Source organism: Neltuma alba, unplaced genomic scaffold (assembly GCF_004799145.2).
Source record: "Neltuma alba isolate B1F8T4 unplaced genomic scaffold, ASM479914v2 tig00010661_pilon, whole genome shotgun sequence".
NCBI lineage: Eukaryota > Viridiplantae > Streptophyta > Magnoliopsida > Fabales > Fabaceae > Neltuma > Neltuma alba.
Window position 1 is genome coordinate 446,923 of NW_021635506.1, and position 23,460 is coordinate 470,382.

At 33.2% G+C, this 23,460-nt stretch overlaps 2 protein-coding genes and 1 long non-coding RNA gene across 3 annotated transcripts; 1 reads left to right on the top strand and 2 right to left on the bottom strand.

Moving 5' to 3' along the window:
- Positions 1-394: 394 nt before the first annotated feature.
- On the bottom strand, positions 395-1,510 carry LOC114758055 (putative gamma-glutamylcyclotransferase At3g02910). Its single transcript, XM_028947061.1, has 2 exons — positions 685-1,510; positions 395-572 (listed from the first exon to the last, which is right to left on the bottom strand). The coding sequence occupies exon 1, from the start codon at positions 1,293-1,295 to the stop codon at positions 750-752; it is 546 nt and encodes a 181-aa protein (XP_028802894.1). The 5' UTR covers positions 1,296-1,510; the 3' UTR covers positions 395-572; positions 685-749.
- Positions 1,511-1,890: 380 nt separating this feature from the next.
- LOC114758066 (uncharacterized) lies at positions 1,891-2,987 on the top strand. Its single transcript, XR_003741742.1, has 2 exons — positions 1,891-2,552; positions 2,715-2,987. It is a non-coding gene; the product is annotated as an uncharacterized LOC114758066 (long non-coding RNA).
- Positions 2,988-9,723: 6,736 nt separating this feature from the next.
- LOC114758007 (uncharacterized) lies at positions 9,724-10,782 on the bottom strand. Its single transcript, XM_028946997.1, has one exon. The coding sequence runs from the start codon at positions 10,726-10,728 to the stop codon at positions 10,045-10,047; it is 684 nt and encodes a 227-aa protein (XP_028802830.1). The 5' UTR covers positions 10,729-10,782; the 3' UTR covers positions 9,724-10,044.
- Between the last annotated feature and the right edge of the window lie 12,678 nt (positions 10,783-23,460).

Sequence of the window (23,460 nt, forward strand, 5' to 3'; positions counted from 1 at the left end):
AACTAATTTTTTATTTTCCATTCCAAGAAAAAGACATATATTTTTGGAAAAATTTGTAAGTCAAACATCTCTGATATCAAGAATAGAAAATAGTATATACGAAAATATCCTGGAAAAGGTTTGCAAGAATGGCCAAAATAAGGGTTCGTTTGAGGATCCAAAGAATACATGACATTTTTGGGGGACTCATAAGAACCCGTACGTATATGGGTGTCGTTAGAAATGGCAACTTCTTCTTCTTGTAACTAGGGCCACTGCAAATCTATGCGTCGAATGGGACGTACGGCTAAATTCTTAGATACAAACAACCTCCTTGGTGGGCTAAATTTTAGCATCCATCTGTATATTATATCTAGGGACAGTGATTAATCGCCAGTTATGCACTGAGATCAACTTGTACTAATAATCAACCAATTATTAGTTGAATAGTAATTCATTCATATTCAATGTCATCACCTGAATCATTAAGCAAGAGCATAATTGGAGGATATACTTAATAATGGTGTATGCATCCATCCATTAATAACAACATGACTCAAAAGTGAACATTAAAATATTGCTGCTAACTACAGTAATAATACACGTTCGGGGAAAAGAAACTCACACATAGTAGCCCCCTAGAAACAGTACAGGCTGCCGCAGAATTTTTTGTCCTTTTTTTAAAAAAAATATTGCTGCTAGCTATAATAATTCCTCCATGATTGCAGGAACAATTTCCACTGATCATTTCTGGTTGATTTCTCCCAAATTCAATCGACAGCACTACTGGGAGCTGAGCCCACTAACTCCAAAAGCTCTTCAACAAGACTCTTGTCCTGTGCTCTCTGCTCCATCCTCACGTAATCCAACCCATTCTCCGATGTGTACTCGCTCATCCCAACTTCTCCTCTCTTCTTCCACAGGGCTTCGCCGTAGCCGCCGTGCGCGAAATATGCCTCTGCCTCCGCCTCTTCCCCCGATCCGTCCATCGCCACCCGAATAGGGCGGCGCTCGTAGTGTTTGATCTTCACTCCTTCGAGCTCATCGAGTCGGGCCAGGCCTCGGCTTGTTACTCCATACAGCTCTCCCTTGACCTGATTGCCTGACCCGGGCAAGTGGACGAGGTAAGGCACGCCATACAACCCGCACACCAGAGGGAAGTGCTCGGTGGTCACGCAGCTTCCCCTGAAAACGGCGTCGTTCTTGCCAATCAAATCCTCCAGGAGCGAGTGGTTCGGAAATCCTATCTTCAGCGTACCGTACGTAAATATCAGGCGCAGTTTCTCGCCCTTTCCCTCACTCTCCGCCTCAGACATCGCCGCTGGTGAAGGCAGTTCGCCTGATTGGTTAACTTTATAGCTCAGATACAACGTTCATTTCTCAGTTGTATGGGTTGGGCTGAGCCCATATCTTTAACTCGAACAATTTGATGCCAGATAAAATTGGGCCTTTGAGGCCCACGATGCGTCCGTGAGACTTATAGGAAGAAATGAAGAAGGGCTGGTGACTTTTTTCTCTCGGGAAACATCATTGCGCAGTCTAATGAATAGATCACCTAATCATTAAAAACCTCATAACAAGTGAACATATGCACTGTTATCCTTTTTCTACGCCGAAACTTGTTGTAACAACTGCTTACGTGGAATTACAACCATAATTTTCTCTTTCTGGCTTGTTTTAAAAGGAGGGGTTCCAGAAGGTATGGAAGAGGGGGGTAAGAATTGAAAATTGGTGACTCCATTATGGGGTTGGAAAGACTGTTGAGGGTAGTTGGGAATGGCATGAATGGTCTAATCAAAATGAAACTGATGTTTGGGGGAAAATGACATGGCAGAGGAAGATATGACTCTATTCAGTAGACATGGGGGCCTTTCCGTTACGCCCTCTTTCTCTACTACACCAATCTAGAGAATAAAGTTCCCCACACAAACCCTGTTGTGGTCATGGAAAAGTTTGCCCCTCTTTGAGCTTCCATCATCATGACTTGATTTTCTCATCATTTTTTTTTTCACTTCGTACTCCTTTATTTTCTTTCTTTCACAAAAAGATGCACTTCGAAATATATTTATCTCACGATCCTTGCCCGGTTTCGTTCAAAAGTAAAGGTCCTTGGACCACGTGAGATCACGTAGGCCTCCATGACCATGAGCTCTCGAGCAAGGCAGAGGGCTCAGAGGACGAGGAGGACTTTCCTCTTGATCAGTCGATGATGAAGAAAATAACTAGACATTCGTGTGGGTATGTCTGTCGAATACGTTGAACAGAGAGTCACTCGTAGCAGAAAACTCACTTCACGCTTTTATAGAGAAATAATACTATTCAAAAGTCGAGGATGAAAAAAATAATATAAGGTGAGAGGAAGATGCGGAATGGACAGGATCACGTGTAGGAGACAACAGGAAGCACATGAGGTGTTGAGGGAAAGTGAAGAGGAAGGTGGGGACAACAACGTTGGATTTGGTTAAGGAGTGCCCCGATGTTCAAAGGGCTTTTTGTTTGTGTGGCTTATCTTGCTGGGCTCCTGGCTACGAAAGTTACCGCTCAGGTTCATCGATCGGATGGTTTACCAAAAGGTGTGTACCATCTTTTCCTTTTTGGGTCGGTGCATTGCACAATTGAACCCCTCTTCCTCTCCTTCCATAATATCCCACATTCATATGAATCTTCCGTCCATTCTCCTAGATTTTTTCTGTCCTTTACCTCAGCTCATGAAATAGTATCGCTTCAAATTACAGGTATTGTATATATATCTGTACATTGGCCGGTCCCTTAGGATCAGGAATGTTTGCCTTCAATTCGATGCTGTACTGTATTGTGAAGGCAGCTCCCACAAGGTTTGTCCCATAATATGGAACTGTTTTATTTTTCCGAATGATGGTATAGGGTTCATCCAACTTGGTCGCTGTTAATAATCGTGTTGGATTATGCAATAAGGGAACATGTAATGACTTTATGTGCACATTGTCAAATATATAGGAGTAACTTTCTTCCGTGCTTTTTTCGTTCTATTTTGGTTTTTATGAGATTCATGAATCTCTTGGAAATACATAGAATGCGTTGTGTGAACAGAAACCAATAAGAGCACGACGAAGATTTTGATCTCTTCATTCTTTTTATTATATGAAACGAAAACAATTTTTGACCTTTATTGGGGCTTGGGAGGGATGGAACCATTGGGAAAAAAAAGGATCAAACTAGCTGATTCAACCGATCTTGATTTGGTTTGGGTGTTGAACCAGTATCAATCCAGTCAAATCGAGATAAACCGATAGAAACCGATTTGGATGATTATATTGCTATTAATTCTATTTTTGTTCATTGAGCTCCTAATATTTCAATCATATAGATTTGAATGAATTTTAATGATGATTTTGTGTCAATAATTATTAATTTTAGTTATTAAAGAATCGTAAAGATCAAACTTCTTAATATCGTTATACTTTGTTACTGTTATAATCAAACTGTTATTATATTTTCTTATATTTTGTCATTAGTAATTATTCATATCATTATATTTTGTTATTTTTAATTAAGTTATATTATTTTTAATATAACCTGTTTGATCCCAACTTGACTCACTGACACTTGTACCACTATTTCAAATGGTTTAGTATTCAATCTGGTTTTTTTTTCTCGGATGAAACCATCTATAATTGGACTCTCTCTATATATGTATATCTCTGTGGGTGTGTGTGTATATATGTATACGTATTTAATGAATTCTCAGTGCATCGAATCCTGTGTATCTCCTAAAATATTTGGCGTAAGTTTTGCGAAAGTCAACTGCCTCACAAAACTGCTGGTGTTACATGTATGAACTTTATATGGTGTTATAAGAAACCAAGCAAGACAATATTCACAACGATAAGCTGGTTTTTTTAGACTGCGTGCTCATGGATTAATTCAATATGCAAGGAATATATATAATAGTGCTAATTAAGAAACAAATCAAGACGAATTCATAGCTCTGACCTGGTTTTTCAGACTTCTTAGGCGCAATATATATATATATATATATATATTGGAACTAGGGACGACATTCATGGTCAAAGGAACGAAGATAAACATTCTTACCTCGTTTGTATTAAAAAGGCAGTCATCCCATTTCCAAAGAGATGTGATAGATGTGTGTTTGTTATATAAAAAGTCGGATGCTTGAAGAAGAAGCATATACGTAATTCTAAACCAAGGCATATGAAAAGTCAAAAGCTACAAGAAAACAAACTTCAATAACGCCAAAGCGAAGTATGTGGTATATTATTATCAATCACAAAGAAGCCTCCAGATGTATACGTCATAAGTAAATATGCAATACGTGTACGCACGAGTATCTTCTTAACTCAGAACTCCTTCGCAAGAACAGGGAGAAATTCACTTAACCAAGAAAGATATTATTATTATCTCTTGACTGTTGAGAAAGTCTTGTTTTGGAAAAGCAGTAGAGTAAGGCATGAAAATTGAAAAATACTTTTCTCACTTGTCCATCTTTTTGTCCCCTCCACGTTTTCCTTCTCCCCTTATAATATATGAACTGTTCATTGAGTCACATTTATAGGCATTTGTCTACGTGGTGTCTATCTCCAATATACTACCTCCAGTTTTTTAGTATAAGATTTCGTTTGATTTTTTTTTGTCTTAAATATAATATGTCAATCCACTTTGTCTTTCATATTTATTTTTTTTAAAGATAATCCTTCTCATAATGATAGTTCTAGCTAATAAACTTGATTAGTAATGATATTCTAGGAAAGACAGCACCTATTTATGATAGATAACTAACTTAACTTATTTTTTTAATTTAATTAAATTAATCAACTAGCTCTTATATTTAGAACCAGAAGTAGTCTATCATTTCCGTCGTCCTTAGCAATTCAACTCCACATGAAGATTAAAGGCCTCATGCATATGGACCACGCGTCACATGGTGGATATCTATATCTTTAAGGATCGAAAAAATATAAAGCAAAGACAAGAGGGCTAGTTATACGAAAGAAAGTGACCCGAAGAAAGATAGAAGAAGCTAGCCATGGCCCCTCAAAAATCAAATGTTACTTCTTCAAGGATATTCCTCAAGCAAAGAAAGATGGATATAGATCCATGGGGGTATGGGGTATGATTTGTTCCGTGTGCAATATGCATTGAGGCTTCAATCTCACTGTACCGACTTGTTTGGCTGTTTGTTACATAACTTTTGAACTATGAGTGGCCTTCTAATTACTCCTCCGGTCCTAATTATAAGACCTAATTGACTTATTTGAGGAGATTAAGGAAGTAAGTTAAGTTGGTTTTATAATAAATAAGTGTTGTTATTCCTAAAATATCCTTGCTAATTAAGTATATTGGCTAAAACTATCATTATTAGAAGGATTATCTTGAAAAAAATACATAAATATAAGAGAGAAATGGATTGGGTCTTATAATTAGGACCAAATAAAAAGTCAAATTGGGTCTTATAATAAGGACCGGAGGAGTATTTCTGGTAATGAAGTCAACACATGCCGCATGTGAGAACCCGAATATTGTCTCCACACACACACACACATGTATATATGTATATCCTTCAACTTCATTCTGCTACTACATAGAGGCATGTACCCTTGCTTCTGTTCCCATGGAGCATTTTTAGGAAACCCCATTGGATAGTTATGGCTTTGTTCAGAGTTTCATGCTTTTTTGATCCCTATATATTGTTCATTGATTTTAACCTATTAAAACAAGTTGAGGAAACAAAGGAGGAAGGCTAACGCAGATCATGCGCCTCCCTAGCTCTTAGCTTTATAGCCAATAATGTGTGTGTCAATTGTTATGGTCGGAATTATATATGTTTGAAGTGGAAAGATAGCTTCTTTAATTTTTGCTCCGGAAATGAAGATGAATTTCCTTTTCTAGAAGTTGCATTCTTGCCTATGCTTTCTTAAACAGTCCCTATTGTCCACATAATAGTCTTCATAAATGAAATGCTCCTAGCCCTTCAAATTCACAGACACTCCGAAAAAGATATATTAATGTATATTATTATAGAGGCACCTGCCAACTTTAAAGCCATTATTATTTGAAAATGAACGTGTAGAGGGAGATTTATTCGTTCATGATATATCTATGTGTTTACCCGCAATTATTACACATTCATCTAGAACACTATATATATGGTAGGGAGAGATCAACCAGAGAACTAATCATTGATGAGTAACCTATATCACATAGCCTTTTCATGATCAGTTGAAACAGATTGCGACAGTAACTATTATAGTTTATAAAGAATCTATCTTGCTTATGAATTAGGAGTCGCCACTAAAAATCTTACTTTGAAAAATTGATCTTCAATGGCAAATCTAAAAAGCCATCACTAAAAATACACTTTTAACAGCAACATTTATGACAGCCACTGAAAGTAAGATTTTTAGCGACAACTTTTAATATCGTTATTGAAAGTCACACTTTTAAGGGTAACATTTTATGTCACCGTTGAAAGTCGTCCCTGAAATTTTTTTTTTGTTTTTGTAGTGGACATACTTGCATAACCACCAAAAATGATACTTTTTTTTAGTAACACTTGTTATCCTGAAATATGTTTTTAGTATCATTTGGCATACAAAACTAATTTGTAGTTCATTCAGCATTTTAATTTTTTTTTTCCGGTGGCATACTGCACATACTAAGGTATTTTTTATTCAACTTTGTCCTTAAAGCATTTTTCTCAACAATAATGTGTACCCGAAACTTATGATAGTAAGTGAAATTTAAAAAATATTTTAAAGTAGTAGATACATAAAAATTTATTAAACATTGGGTGTTACTGAAAAAATTAACTTAAGGTGTGAGATGATTCATAAATTACTTTAGAATATTGAGGATGTAACTTGTCCATATCTTAAAAAAAAGCTGTTTTGTTGGACAGATAGACAGTCATGTGGAGGGCATCCAACAAATTAATTACCAAGATTCGAATCAGCTTGAAGAATCTGAATATGCAGTAGAAAAAGTACAAGCATGTGAATTGGGTAAAAACAGTTGGTTCTCACAATGTGAACCATCAGAATGTTGCATTGTTTAATTAGATATGGCTTCTTCTGTCTCCAATGTTGTGTCACACTACTAGTCAACACCGCGACACGTGATAACATTCTCCTATCTGTAACGCCCCTTTCTCATTACATAATTTTATATACTTCGATGTGGGCCCCCACGTCATGCCAAACTTTTTTTTTTAAAAAAAAAACCTTAGTATTTATAATATATGTGACCAATGTTCATGTATTTCCTATAATAAATTATACGTGTATATACATATATGATCGTTTCATATTTAAGTATTAGTAGCCGAAAGCAAGAAGCGCATCATCAGGATTAAGGCAGTTGTATGTGTTGGGTGCTACATATCCCTCTCAAATCCAGTTGTTGATTACAAAATAGAGTGACTGTGGTTTCTTGTGCATTTAAAAATATTCCACCAATGATGATTTGAAGGAATCTGTCCCTTAAACAAGAGGTAAGCGACGTTCATCGTGCTTTAGCACTTATTATTTGGCCACTTGATTAAGCTAATCATCATTTGTGTTTTCGATAACATATTGTTGTCATCTCAATAATAATTTTAATTATATATAACATTTAATTATTAATAACAAGGCTAAAGTATACTTTTAATCCTTTAAGTTTACATAAGGTTTTAATTTGGTCACTTAACTTTAAAAAGTATACTTTTAGTCCTCTAATCCCAAAACTGTTAACAAAAAATGATGATATTAAGTTTTTGAATGCTGACAAAATATTACTAAATTCTAACATATTAAATTTAATATTCAAAACAACAATGATTGTTACAAAAAAAAAATTATCATTTGAAACTACTAATTTTGAAGTTAAAGAACTAAAAGTATACTTTTTTTAAAGTTAAGGGGCTGAATTAAAATATTACATAAAGTTAAAGGACCAAATATATACTTTAATCTAATAATAATCTTATGCAATATATATAAACTCACACACATGTAAATGACATTATTATTGGAGCAATCACAGAGCCCATCAAGGGGGTACATTCATATATTATAACTTGCTAGTTATAGTTACCCCCTTGAAGTCCCCGTGGATTCCAAGTTACAAATTGGCCACTCATCTAACTCAGCTCCACATGGGACATAATCAGCCGATAATATCTTTGGCTTCAAATGCTTGGATGTATGTTAGCTAGGCCTTGTAGAACACAAAATTAAAATCAATAATAAGTAATGATTTTGTCAATAAACAATACTACCTCCTCTTCTTGATATAAAGTATAGTTTGTGATTTACAATTATAAATTAAATCTTATGATAAGGACGGGTGGTGGTATATACAGAATGAAATTTGTGTAGATTTTCTTTTAAAGAAAAAGGGGATGATAAGAAAGGATGATTGATGAGCAATGTGAGGGGGCCAAACATGTCTAGGTGATGAGATTAATTGCGTAGAGTTGATTGACGTGTTATTTGGCGGAATCAACACAATAAAAGCCATCAATCTCTTCCTCTCGCAAAATTCCGAATGCTACCACCAAAACAAGATCTCTCATCTTTCCACCTTTCACCAAAAACTCTTGCCCACTCATTCAATTATCTTCATGTCAGTATTCAATTCACTGCATCGATTGCTAGCTACATCACAGTTAAGTAAATTTTTTTGAAAAAATGATTTAAAAAAAAAAGAAGCCAAAAATTATTAAATCCTAAATCAGGTTTTTGGTGTTGACAATACTAAATTTGCAAATGACAACAAATTTTTGTTAGCATTCCTTATTTGGTATTTAGTAATTTTTAGTTTTTTTGGGTCATTTTTCCCAATTTTTTCCTCTCTAATTTATTTTTCTCAGGCAATTTAGTAGTTTTGGTATAATAATATTGGGCCCAATAATTAAGATAAATTGTCGGTATTTATCCTAAGTAGTCCGGTGCTCCATCACAAAGAACTCTTAATGTGGAGAAGAAATTACGCTCAAAGACTGTGTTATTTTACTTTCTTTTTTTTTTTTACATTCTGGCATGCAAATTAATTTTAATGGTATTTAAATACGAAAGATTAAAAAAAGTCGTCGAATTATTTGTAATTATTTTTTTTAACTTGCGGAGAAGGTACTTTTTACCCTATCAAGAAATCGTTGGAGTTGCAAGAAAATACTTGAACCCGAGAGGTTTGAGGGCTCCATTGATCATCGTCTTCTTCTAAATTAGAAGGGGTTAATGATTTCTTTTTTGGGGGAAAAAAAAACAGCTTTAAAGAAACTTTTCTATTTAATATAACTTACTGATTTTTTTTCCCAATTATTTAGTTCACTCCCTGAGACAAATATAACTTTTCATGTGGCCTGGTGTTTTCCACGCAAAAAAAATGCTTTTAATGTCAACGTTCAAATTTAGTGCAATGATAAAAAGTCCAAAAAGCCCTGTAGGACCATTGCGATTGAAATAAACAAGCTTGAAGAATGAAATTGAGATACTTTGTACTTAAAATATCAAAGTAAAAAAAATCACTAAAATCAAACACAATCTTTAGAGCGCTAAACTGATAGAAAACTGCTTCCCCCAGTTCTCATGTATTGATTTGCTCTTTACTTACAAATTAGCTGAGTTAACAAAGAAGATATTACGCTTTTTAGTAACTCGGATTTTTTCCCTTCAATAACAGAGTTTAAAATGTTTACGCACACTAGACAAGATTAATGAAAGAGAATTAAATAGTCAAAAGTTTAAAAATGCTCCCTTCCTCTTAAAAAAGAAATTCGTCTTCATGGAAAGAAAAATCAACATATCCACCAATAAGAGTGAGTACCCAGAATCATCCAGAAACAGCGCCATAAACAAGAATGGAAACAATCAAAATCTGACATGATGAATCGAAGGAAAGAAATGAAGCGGAGTTAGTTCCGCATGAAAAGTGGGACCAAAATTCAAATATGGATCGCTTACTTTCATGAATGGTAAGGTTTAATTTAGCTGGGTTGTTAACGTGGTGTAATACAATAAAAATGATTAGTTCTTGTTTCCGATATAAGCTCTATATTTTGCCACTATCTACAGAATCAAAATTTTAACCTCTATACAAAGGAGACCTTTCCTGATTTACTTTCGATGCCTTCGATTGCCGGAAGGCCTTTATCGGACTCGGAAAGAACCATCCCTTTCCCTTAGCCGACGGCCTCCGCTCCCGACCGCCAGAGTCCGAGACCGCCACCGACCTCGACCTCATCATCATCGTCGTCGCTGTCCTCATATTCGCATCCCCAACCGATTCCCCTGCTAACACCTTCCTACGACCCTGATCCTCTGGCACTTCGCTTCTGTCCTTCTTGTGAGGCTTGAACATTGACCAGAACGACCTCGTCGACCTGCTTCTGTTCAGAGCCGGAGATTCATCGGTGCTATCGGGATCAAAACCCCTATCGCTGCCGGAGAATCTGGACCGAGACCGGAGAAACGGAATCGCCATGGACCGAGAGCGACGCAAGCCGGGCTCGTTGTCCATTAGGCTATGTACGCGGCCGATTGCACCGACGCCGGTGGCGTGGACGGAGAAACGCGAGAAGGAAGACGAAGAGGATGAAGAAGAGGAACAACTGGTGGCGCAGCAAGAGCAGGGGCGGAGGTTACCACATTCAGGGCAGAGAGCGAGGAGGCGCTCGCGGAGGCAGAGAGGGCAAATTCCGCTCCTCCGTCGCTTGGAAGGGTGTTTGGAACACTTCCAAACCTCATCCTCGTCCAGGAATAGCGCCATTTCTCCGGTGGATTATAAATTTCCTGGGCTCTGTTTGTTTTGTTCCTCTAGCTTTCGGATCTATGGCTCCGGGCTTATAAAACAAGTGGTTTGATTGCAGCAAGGAGACAAACTAACCATAGTTAATTACCGGGGCCATTTATAAACCGTGGTTTAGAATGCGAGCGCCGCGTTTCGAGGAGCAGCAAGCAGCGGACGCGTGTACTTAATTCCCCTCAAAATATTAAACATTCACGAGAATGCCACTACTTTATTATTAAACTAACGGAAAAATTAATGTTGTGTTCAGATTATTTTGAGTCAATTTTCTCTCGATCCTTAAATTTTCACTCAATACAATTGAATCTTTTGTATTTTTGACTTTGTTAAAACCTAATCAGTCAATTTGATTTGTTGCAACTTAGTCCATCATAATTTTAATTATCCAAATTAGCCCTTAAATTTTATAAAATATATAATTTATTTTTTAGAATATAAGGACAGATATTTTAAATAGTCAAAATTATAAGAATTAAATTAGGTCAAATTAAAATTCATGACCTGAATCATAACCAAATCAAAATTTTAGAAACTGAGTTATATCTAAAAAAATTTTAAATATTGAGTCATAATCCAGTAAAAAATACTACTTCCGGTTCTTAATATAAGACATTATTTGATTTTTATTTTGGTTCTAAATATAAGATCCTAGTCTATATTGTTTTTCATATTTATATATTTTTTTAAGATAGTCTTTCTAACAATGATAATTCTAGCCAATACACTTAATTAGTAAGAATATTTTAGAAAAAACAACATATATTTATTACAAATAACTAACTTAACTTCTTTCTTTAATCTTCTCAAATTAGTTAACTAACTTTTATAATTAGAACTAGAGGCAATAGAAACTATTTAAGCCATTAGGCCGGAAAAAAAAGAAGAAGAAGAAGAAACTATTGAAATGAAAAGATTAATTTTTCTTTTAAAAAATAAATGGAAAAGGGGGAAGGGGGATAAGGGGGATAGTGGGAAGCTAGGAGGATGATTGTGATTGTGGAGAGGTGTTTGGAGGGTAATGGAAGCACATCAAAATAAATGGAAGGGACGGATGGGACTGGTCGAAAGGCCAGGACCAAAGTTAAAGAGGGGTCCCACGTTCCCAAAGGCGTAGAAAGATGAATCGATAATAATTTAACTTCATCATAATACAAGTCATAGTACAAAAAAAGCAAGCAGTTCCGTTTTGTCTTTGAATTTGTTATTATTAGATTTGGATCTCCCAAACTTTAAAAGAAAGAGATGAGATATGTGCCTGGCTACTTGTTCAGACCTGAAACTTCTTAAAAAAAGAGAGTTGTTCAAAGCGAAAATGGTCAAAGGGGATTGAATCCAGAGTTTTTTGCTTTTGAGTCGTTAATATATGCCACGTGCAAAGGTGGGTGGCACAAAATAAAAAGTGTTCCGGCAGCTAACTTGGAAGACACTTTTCGTATACACATTGGGAGATAACAATAATTTTTGGCGTGTTCTCGTAATTATTTGTTAATTTTTGTAATTATGAGATGAATTAAATCGACCCCACCGCCAGATGAGTAGCGCATTGTGATCTCTCCGGATCTGCTTCGCAACCTTTTCGCACAAATGAAAGGTTTTTTTTAGTTTTTTAACTGTGATTTACAAAACACGAGAAAATATTTAAAAAGAGTTTTATTTCTACTTATATGAAACGTGTTTATAATTGCTTTTGAACACTATCCTAAATAAGCACAAATAGGTGAAAAGGAGAAACTCAATAAACCTGTTAATTATGTTAATTAAGTAGGATAATATGACATTACCCAACATCACTATATTTGTGAGGGGAATAAAAAACGACGTGGGGCGCATCCTTGGGAAAATGGAACTACGAGGGCATATGGATCTCCAATACTCAGCTGGATCATATTTCTGAGTCGTCTACCAAATATGGCTTGACTCTTTGAAGAATGATGTTTTATTCGAGGGATAACCATGAAATGAGTAGTGCCATGGTTGCCTTCTCGCATTCAGGTTGCCCAAGTCATCGGTTCTTGTAAAGGAAGCACTTCGCCATTCGCCTTCTCTGCTTTGTACCTCCTGCATATGGTATTTATGTTAGTTTGAAGTTGTCCTTTTTCAAGTTTATTTTAGGTTTTGCTATTGCTGGATTATAGCATCAGCATTATCTCTTTTTTCAACACCTCAAATGATGCATACCTCGTGAGATCTTGAATTATACTTTTGTTTCATGGTGGCATTTCCTTGTGGGAGTAAAACTCTACAGGTGTGTTTACCAAACATCTTTCCAAAATATTGGAGCTTCTTGTCTGATTATGCACCGAGTTAGGTTAGTTGGTGGGGATGACAAACTTGCTTTAGGGGTGTTTGGATGAAACCAAACCATGGTTTGAAGAATAGTTTCTGAAGAATAGATTTTGGGGAGAATAGATTTTGTGAAGAATAAATTTTGTGAAAAAGTAATTCTGAGAAGTAAGAGTGTTTGGATAGTTGTTATCAGAAACACTTTTTATATACATAAATTACTAAAAAAAAACATAAGTTAATATGATAATTACATAAAAGATAGATTTTATGATATATTTTATTTTGAAGGAATAAAATTGTTAATAATATATTTTTTATCAACATAATTAATAATACATAAGATAATGTAATTAATATGTGTATATATTTATAAGATATAAGATTAAATATGTACATAAAAAATAATTGAGGAATGTTAAAATCATATTATTGTTGAAATCTACTCTGACAGGCACAATCATACTCTCCAATTTGAACCAAAAGCAGAATGGATTCACTTCTCTTGAAACTATGGTTTTGGCCCAAACCATAGTTTCAGATTATTAGCCCAAAATTGATGCTGTTTGGGTGACATTTCGCCCAAACCATGGTTTTGCCTCCCAAAATATGGTTTTGGGGGCCACCCAAATAGACACTTAAGGGATGTTTGGATAGAAACCAAACCATAGTTTCAGAAGTATTTTTATAGTTTACGAAGTAAATATGTGAAGGAATTTGCCTCGTTTTACGGAAAAGTGCTTCTGAAACCATGGTTTGGAGGTTGCTAAACACCTTTTTAAACCATGGTTAGATTTACACATACGTGATTTATGAATTGGGTTATGATTCATATTATAATCCTTAAGCAAGTTAAATCTTTATAATGTACTTCATCTTATTTGAAATACAAGCATCAAATCTTTGAAGGGATTTTGTAATTTTTATAAGCATCAATTTAGATTTGTTTGATTATTGAATGCACTTTTTTGCCTGATTATTTAATGTAATTTTTTTTATTCCCAATCAATTATATGTCTTATTTATATCTTTTTTTCTAATTATTCTCCTTCATCTCTTTTTTCACTAATTTTTTTCTCCCTTACCCTCTCTACAAATAAAAGTGTTTTAAAAAAATAAGTTGTATTGTTTACATATTTATCATTTTTTTATTAAATTTAATTACCTTTTTGTGTTGTTTTGAATGTGAAATAACATTTTTTTACTTTTCTTTAAATAAAATTGCCATTTTATTTAAAAATATTATTGCATTTCGAAGCGTCACATCATTTGAAACGAGTCTGAGATTTGGTACGAGGGTTTGAATTCTTAATGACAGCTTTTGAATTTTAAATCCCTAATAAGTGGCTAAGCTAGCTAGGTGGATCAAACGGAAACTCGGATTAGGGGCGATGTTCGTGTTGTGAGTTTTGACTTTTGAGCGCCGAGGCCATTAAATATTTATTAACCCATTCAGCTGCACTTCCATGATATCTGAGAAAATCAAGACTCCTATCATCCTATTTAGAATTTTGAATTGACAACATCAAATCAAAATAATACCAAAATGTTGACCCTTGCTTGAATAATGAGTCTCTTTTATTTTTGGTCTGTCTTTTGTTATCTAAATTAAACTAAAATTACATAAATGTGATGTACACCGAGTTGTTTCAATTTCATCCAAGTAAGTTTTAATCACAATAAAGAACATATGGGATATTGTAATATTCTCCTAATTTTATTTATAAGACACTTTTAACATATTTTAGTAAAACTAAAAAAATTATAATTTTATTAACCTTTTTTTAAAATTTAATAATTTTTGAACTTCACTGCAATTTAATATATAAAATAATAGTTTATAATAATAAATTACAAGTAAACTGACAACTTGTATTAAAAATAAAAAATTCTCTCTCTTTACACTATAAATAGGATAATTTTTTTAAAAAAAAAACTCCTCATATTTCCAAATATTTATACATGATGACAATATTTTTGCAACGATTACTCTGGACTTGTCCTTCGCTCCAGATAGGGTTGAAAATAGACCAGGCGGCCTGTCAGGGGCCTGTAGTTTGTCAAGTATTTGACCTAGCCTAGCCTGGTCTTTTTCAAAATAGAAAAAGGCTTAGGTCTTTTTAATGGCTTGTTAAGCCTAACAAGTCAGGCCTAGGCCTTTTGAAAAGCCTGTTAAGCCTGTCAGGCCTAGCCTGACATGTTTATTATCTTATTTTTAATTTTTAATTTGTATTTATATCTTATTTAATTTTAAATTTTAATATATAATTATAACTTATTTTTAATAATTTTAACTGTAATTAAGATTTAAAATATTACTCATGACGCTAAAATTTGAATAAAAGATAATAATAAAAAATAATTATTATGTAGTATGTCTATTTTATCATTTTTTATTCACTTATAAATTTTTTACTATGCACTTTGAAAATTTTAAAATTATAGGCTTTTTTAACAGGTTCAGACCAAGCCAGGTTTTTATACAGGTTAGGCTCAAACTGGAAAAAAAAAAAAAAGTCTATTTACAGGCCACAAGGCAAGTTCAAGCTAACATGTTACTAAATAGGCCTGATCTGTTAAGGGCAAAACTTGACTTGATCTGATCTGTTTCCATCCCTAACTCAAGAGGCATTACAAAAATATCACTGCAAAAGAAAAGGCAATGTTATCAAATATCTACGCATCGCCGACATTTTTATGACACTTTTTTGCTTTCTAATTCCTTCAATTTTTATAAAGCGCTACAGAATCATAATTATATAATAATGGTGGATCTAGGGGGGGAAAACTTAACTCATGTTATCCATAACAGAAACATCATACGCTGAATTATTGAAAATTTATCTATAAATTACATATAAATACAATAGTTATAAACAAGTGCAAAAGTGCCCAAATCACTTATTTAATTAATGTTTGAAAAAAAAAAAGATCAAACATTTAGAGTGTTGATGTTTGATAATCACCAAAAAAAAAACGAATGCCTAATGCATTTCGTTGTGCCATACACCTCTAGCGCAATTCACCTAATCATAGTGTGATAATTAAATAAATTTTCCAGATAAAGCGGAGATTAAACAGTCAAATGATTGACCCCAAAAAAAAGTGCATTATACATATGTTTAAGTTTTGGTTGGGGTTTCTTTCCCAAAAAAAAAAAATTGTTTTAGTTGGGGGGAAATTATTGGAATGGGACAAGAAAGTGGCAAAGCGAGAAAGCCCAGGAATAAAGCAAGTAGAGACCAATAATATGTAGGCCTGTAATGGCTAAGAGGGTCCATTTATAATATGGGCCTGGGAATAGCTTATCCAAGGCCTGTACGGAGCAATAGACCATGGGTTTGGTTATCTTTCGACTTTGTGCTCAGCCCAAGATCCACAAACAAATGCAACAAAAAGGGGTGAATTGGGAATTGAACTCATCTGGGAAGGAATTGGATCTCAGCTGAAATAAATCTTGTTTCAGCGAATTGAAATAGCAGAAGCTAGTGTTTTTTTTTTCTTGCCAAAGCAGAAGTTAGTGTTTGAACAATACTGTAGTATTTTTACATGGATGGTTTAGTTTGAACCAAAAGATAGATGAAGTAATAATAATAATTATTATTATTATAAAAAAGACAATGAGTGGAGATAGATGGAGATAGATAGAAATGTGGAAGAGAGAAATAGAGATGGGAGTGGTACAAGAGCGTGAGGTTTCCCTCAAACAGTGTGAGGGCGTTGGGTGTCTGCATTTCCGTCTTCCTTGCTTGCCCTTTTGCTTTCCTATTTATAGCCTCTCTGCTCCTACCTCTTACCTTCACTCCCCACTCTCCTCTCTATTTTTGCCTTTGAATCCCAACACAACACATGCCGCCAGGGAAAACGTTAAAATTTGGCCCTTCTAACAAAATTAATCACACATGAGTCCTTTAAATTTGTTTCATTATTGCCTATACAAGGCCTTCGATTTTGGAGTAATTAGGGGGAAAACATGTGAAATGACCACAATACCTTCTTAATCAAATATGCAATAAACTACATGCAATTTGATTGTACTTATGAATGTCACGTGCGGTTAATTTAACCACTCGTTCACTTAATCTTCCAATTAAAAACAAGTGAAAAGAATGTCTTGTTCCCGAACGTCAAGATCTCGCCAAGAAAAAAAATGTGTTTTAATACATTTTAAAAGGTTTTCATACATTTTTTTTTAAACCAGGATTAAACACACATAATTGGACACCGTAATCCAAGAGTTGGAGAAGCGTGGTAGAAGAAGACGAGAAGGAATAGATAGGAAATAGGAAGGGGGGATGGGATGATGGAGAAAGAGGCCAAACTCAATTCAAAAGGCTCATACATATATAAATATAGAAATGGTCACTGCCCTTTTGAAAATGAAAGCTTTTTGGGACACTTAATTTGGATTCCCTTTCTTCCCAACTTGCAATTATGCACGTACACTTGTCCTCTTTCTATTCCTAGTCTTCCTCTTCTTATCTTTCACTTTCTATTGCCACCTCAAAAGGGAAAAAAAAAAATCAAAAGGGCTCATATCAAACATGGCCTACATTCCTTCAATTCAATTCCAAAATAGGGCGGCATGCCCTTAACTTTCTCCTGCCTTTTATGGAATCCTCCCATCTCCTCTATTTCTCTTCTTCCTCTCTTGGCCTCCCCCTTACCTTTCTTTTTGCCTGCATTTGTTTCCACTCATACTTTCTTTTACACACACACACACATTTGTGTGTGTGTCTTTGTAACTTTTATAATATTTTGTAGTTATCCAATTGTAATCCACATCAACCTCAACCACTAGCTTCCTTTGGATGAGGAAAAAATGTTTACAAATCACCGAAATTTTCATTTTAATTAATTCCTTTAACAAGTTAAACATTTTCTTAAAATGGTGTCTCAAAAAGTTGTATTTTCGATAGAGATCATTGTAAGACATATTTATCAAACAAAAAAATTGCTATGAGATTTTAAATAAAGACTATAATTATTAAAAAGTTTCAATTTCATTATTATTATTTCTTCATTAAAATTTGTCATTCACTAATAGTTATATTTCCTTCTTTGTGTTACATAGTGACTTTCCCTTATCAAACCCGTCCCTTTTAGATTCACATTCTTCAATTTGTTCTCTCTCGATAATCAGATAATGTATTTTAATTTTTTTCCTTGCAATTTATTGCTTAATTATTATCATATCTCGTGCTTAATATAAGAACTAGTTTGACACTCAATTTACTTTTAAACATAAGATTTCAATCTATTTTGTCTCTCATATTTATCTTTTTTTTAAATTAGTACTTGTAATTGTTTTGTAGGTTAAAAGTTCTATCAAATAATAGTTACAGCTAATATATATGAATAATAAGGGTATTTTAGAGAAAATAACACTTATTTATTATAAACAACTAACTTAACAAACTTCTATAATTTACTTAAATTAGTCAACTATATGAGAGGTAGTATTGTACTACCACGCTAAAATTTGTTGATCGAGATTAGACTATCAGCAATACATTGATAGATAACAATTTCACTTATGCTGGACCATTTTGTTTTCTTAAAAACGACTCATGAGTGAATAATCTGTTTGAAATTTTATGGGAACTAATGCAGAAAAATTATTTATGAAAAAATTAAAGCTGAAAATTCTGAGAGTTATTTAATTAAAACGAAAAACCCCACGTATTAGCAACCAAATTAAAATTCTATCCCTTTATTATCCCATGTTATATAAAAGTGAGCCCTTTCATTACCATGTCTTCATAGCTTAAGGAAAAATTAAAAGAAAAAAAGGAGCATATATCTTAAACAACAAGGATTGTGCTGGTTTAAATTATTACCTTCAATCATAAATATAAGAGCTAGTTGATTAAAAAAATAGATAAATATAAGAGATAAAGTAGATTGAAATCTTATATTTAGGATCAAAATAAAAACCAAACAAGGCTTTATATTAAGGATCGGAAGTAATACTATATAAGAATGAAGCTAAGTCGAACACTTAATTGCAAGAGTTATATTGCAAAGTCATATATTAATGGTAACAAAAAGAGGCTCGAGAATTTTCACAATGATTTTTTTTATTTTAAATGAATTAATTAAAGATATTCTAGGGGGGGAACACACTCCTAATTTTATTAATTGCCTATAGTGCTCTAGGTCTACTAATCGTTATCACCCCTCACCAAATGTCTCATAAATTTAGCTTCGTCTCCCCAATTCATGTTAACTAATAAAGCATCTCATTGACTTCTTCTCAATTATTGCATCCTTCATTCCCTTAACCTTCGAGACAATATTTTTAATATTTTTTGTTGGTTATTATTATTATTTTTTGGTAATATTCAAGAGTGGCATCATTGGCCTTTTATTCTATATTTTTATTTCATATATATATATATATATATATATAGACACACACATTATCCTCGTCTTATTTATAAGGTAAAGATAATGAATTTTTTGGTCATACGTACGGGATATAGAGAAATTTTCTATTGGAACTATAATTTTACCCTTCATTTGTTATTGTGTTGATTTTATTCTCATGGGGTATAATTTATATTAAATACGAATAAAGTTTGAAAGTTATTGAATTTTAAGAAAGAGTCAATAAAATTTAAGACTTTATTTTATGTGAAACATATTAGTGACTTATAAATAGGATAAAAAAATATACTACATTCTGTCCTTAATATAAGAGTTAGTTTGACTTTTAATTTGGTTCTAAATATAAAACACTAATTCACTTTGTCTCTCTCTTTTTTTTTTTTCATTTTTCTCAAGATCCTTGTAGTAGTTGTACATATTAAAAGTTTTCGTCACATGGTAATTTTAGCAAGGATATTTTAGATGAGACAATATTTATTTATTACAAATAACTAATTTAACTAATTTCTTTAATTTACTCAAATTAGCTAACTAGCTCTTATATTAAGGTAATCTTATACGTGGGTTTGTCAATTTGGCCTTTTATTCTTCTCTTGAAACAGAAACATTGTCGTCTTCGTCTCATTAACGCCGACTTTTGATTATTGAGCAGTTGGGGCTCAATCAATCGCCATTAACATGCAATTAATTTACTCATCAAGTTATCCCGCCGATAATTAGTTAATTAAACAAAAGTTTAGTTATAAATTCTTAGCATATGAATGTAAGTCTCCTTATAAAATAATTACGGAAGAGAATTTTTTGTAGGTATAACGTGTACACCAAATCAATATTTATTGTGGACCCATGACCAGGCCTGTCCCAGAGGAGTGAACAACGAAATTAAAATATCAAACTAAATATCTAAAAATGCCAAATTATGTATAGTTTGGAGACAACTGGATTCAACAGGGATAATTAATTAATTAACAAATTTTCATTCGATATCTCATAATCTTATCCCAATGTACTGTAGTACATCACAATCACATTTTTAGGGAAAACGAAAAGATGAATAAGTTGGGCTGTGGTCAGAAATTTTTGGAATTTAATACTAGAATGGACAACCACGTGTTACATGAGTAGAAAGATTTAATTAAGATAAATGAATGTTATAGAGTACCATTTAAATTTAAAACATTTTAATCATTCAAACAATTAAACACAAATATTAAATTGTAGAATTAAAAAATAATAATATTTACAATCCAAGCAACAAAAATGTACTTCCCACTGAATCTATGGATTAGTAAATGCTCTCCAAAATAATATATTTGCACTTTTAAAATCTGTGTGCATCCAATACTAGTGGCACCAAACCAAGAACTTTTATATCATATTATGCTAAATGCTAATGACCAAATCTAAAGGAATATTACTGAAATCTTCGTTATCTTTGTTTTTGGTTTTGGTTTTATTAGCGACCACATCGCAATATTGAATCGACCAAAAAAACACACTATGGTAATGAGTAATGACGACACATAAGAGGACAAAAGGCAATAAAAAAAAGAGGAGCAAAGGGAAAGAATAGTCATGAGATCTCAGAGAAGACAAAACACTCGGAATAAAGTAGAATTTACTTTTTGATCAGGGACAAATCTCGGCTAAGAAAATCAATTATTTTTTGGAATAACCTAATTATTATGTCAACTCTAATAAACAGGCTTCAGATTAATTAGGTTCCCAACTCTGAAGATTATCATCACCCATTATTATATATGGGTAAAGGGGGTCTATCTCCCTGAATTTTTTTTTATAGTGCATATAATGCTCTCATCTTATTTTTTATTTATTTATTCAGTATCATAATCTTATTTTTAGTGTATGTAATGCTATAAAGATTGAAGTACAGTTTGACAAGAAAAAGACGATCAAATGATTTTTCCCATAACTCATACACACATTATTATTATTTTTTTAACAGAAAGTGAACTCAAAACATTATATTTAAGAAAATTCTAAGAGGGGCACTTAGTATCATTTGGGTTACATGGCACTAACAAAATAAAATGGTTGATTAACGGGAACAATAGAGCTTTTGAAGAGGGAAAAGTTTAATTAAGAAACCTTATATAGTCTATCAATATATGACAAAGGATCATAAAAGTCGCAATGATTTTAAAGGACAAGAAAATTAATAGCAATTGTTGATAGTTTAAAAAAAAATCTTTCTTCTTTATATTCCCACCGGGTTTCTGAAGAGTGAAAAAAAAAAAATCTAAGCAACTAAAACCCATCGTATAAAATTTATCCAAAAAAAATTTGACTTTAATAATGTGATTGTACTCCTTCGATCCTAAATATAATATCCTTATCCTGTTCTAAATATAAAATCCTTATAATATTTATAAGGATCTTATATTTAGGACCGGAACAGTAATACTCTAATGATTATAAGAAACTTGAGGAAATTCTTACTGTAAAATTTTATAAGCGCGCATATCACATATAGATGCAAGAAGTTCACAAATAGAGGGCCAAAAAAAAAAGAAAAATGAAAAATAGGTTCGCAAATGAGGTGTCAAAAATTTAACCCTGATATGTGATAGTTTGCAAAGGATGCTCCAACTCTTCACATGCATCATCAAAGATTGGAAAAATTTTGTTTAATTAAAGCACATAATTATAAGAATTTAATACTCATTCTGTAGCTTACTATTGACTATGTTATAACTTGCAATCAATGTTTTCAACCTTTTACATTTGAACTATTAAATACCTTTTGATCTTGGCCAAGGAAAAACAAAAACGAACTGTGATGTTTCTACATAAATTTTTAAATATTTTGGTTCTAAACTGGGAGTATAATTAAGTTAGCACATTGCTCCCAAATTTTCATTTCCCTTTAGGGTTGTTTTTCCACGAATAGATAATGGAGGGTCAATAATTATCTGGTCATTCAAAATAATTACTACTTCAGTTTTTAATACAAGACTTATTTAACTAATTTAATTAAATTAAAAAAGTTAGGTAAGTTAGTTAATTATAAGAAATATGACATGTTTTTCATTATAAGAAATATGACATGTTTTTCCTAAAATACCATAATCATTTTTCTTAATATCCTCTCTTTCTCTTCTACTTGATTATGGTTAAGAGAGTATCCATAAGAGTAATTTAGAAAAAAATTGATAAATATGAGAAATAGGTCTTATATTTAGGATTAAAATTAATTCAATAATTAGGTTCTATATTAAAGACAGGAAAAATATAATTTTTAAAGCTTTCATCATAATGAATATTGGCCCATATGAGCCCTTTATTAAAATTGTGCTTTTGGAAAATAGATCATAACAAACAAGGAGTAGAAAATGGGAAAAAGAATATCAAAAGACCCAGCTGGGAAGGGAGACATGGAAGGAACGGGCCGGGGAGGCAGAGAAGAGATAAGAAGGGCAGAAGGGGAAGAAGACAAGAAGCGTGGGACCCAGAGAGGGACGGAAACGCGGGAAGTGGGGGGCCCACAGAAGGGGGTGATCACGTGAGAAGAGGGCACACGTGTGAAGCAAAGGGGTCAACGTTGGTGTGCCTTGGACGGCACCAACAAGCGTGTGTGATGACATATGTAATGTGTCTGGTGGTGAGCCTCTTTCCATGGCAACCCTCCTTTTTTGACCTTACCCTTCATCTTTCCCTTCTTTCCTGTGATTTTCCCATTTCTTTTTCATTTTTTTTAAAAAAAAATCATTTACTCTGCTTTACTCTTTAAGTCTATCTTGCGAGCCCTTTATTAACAGTGAATTAGTCAGGTTCAAATTATTTGTTACTCCTATTTTAGAATCTTTTTTTCCCAATTAATGTTACCTTAAAATTCTATGGATATTAACTATTTTTTTATATGATTTCTCCCTTTGTTAATAATTATCACTGATCAAACCACTTTAAACACATTTCAATTATAAAAAATATTTAGATCAAGTTTTTTATACCCATTATATTAATTTCTCCAATTATGTATGTACTAGTACATATGTCTTA

Excerpts from the sequence above, each read along its gene's own strand:
- LOC114758055 (XM_028947061.1), bottom strand. The coding sequence starts at position 1,295 with ATGTCTGAGGCGGAGAGTGAGGGAAAGGGCGAGAAACTGCGCCTGATA.
- LOC114758007 (XM_028946997.1), bottom strand. The coding sequence starts at position 10,728 with ATGGCGCTATTCCTGGACGAGGATGAGGTTTGGAAGTGTTCCAAACAC.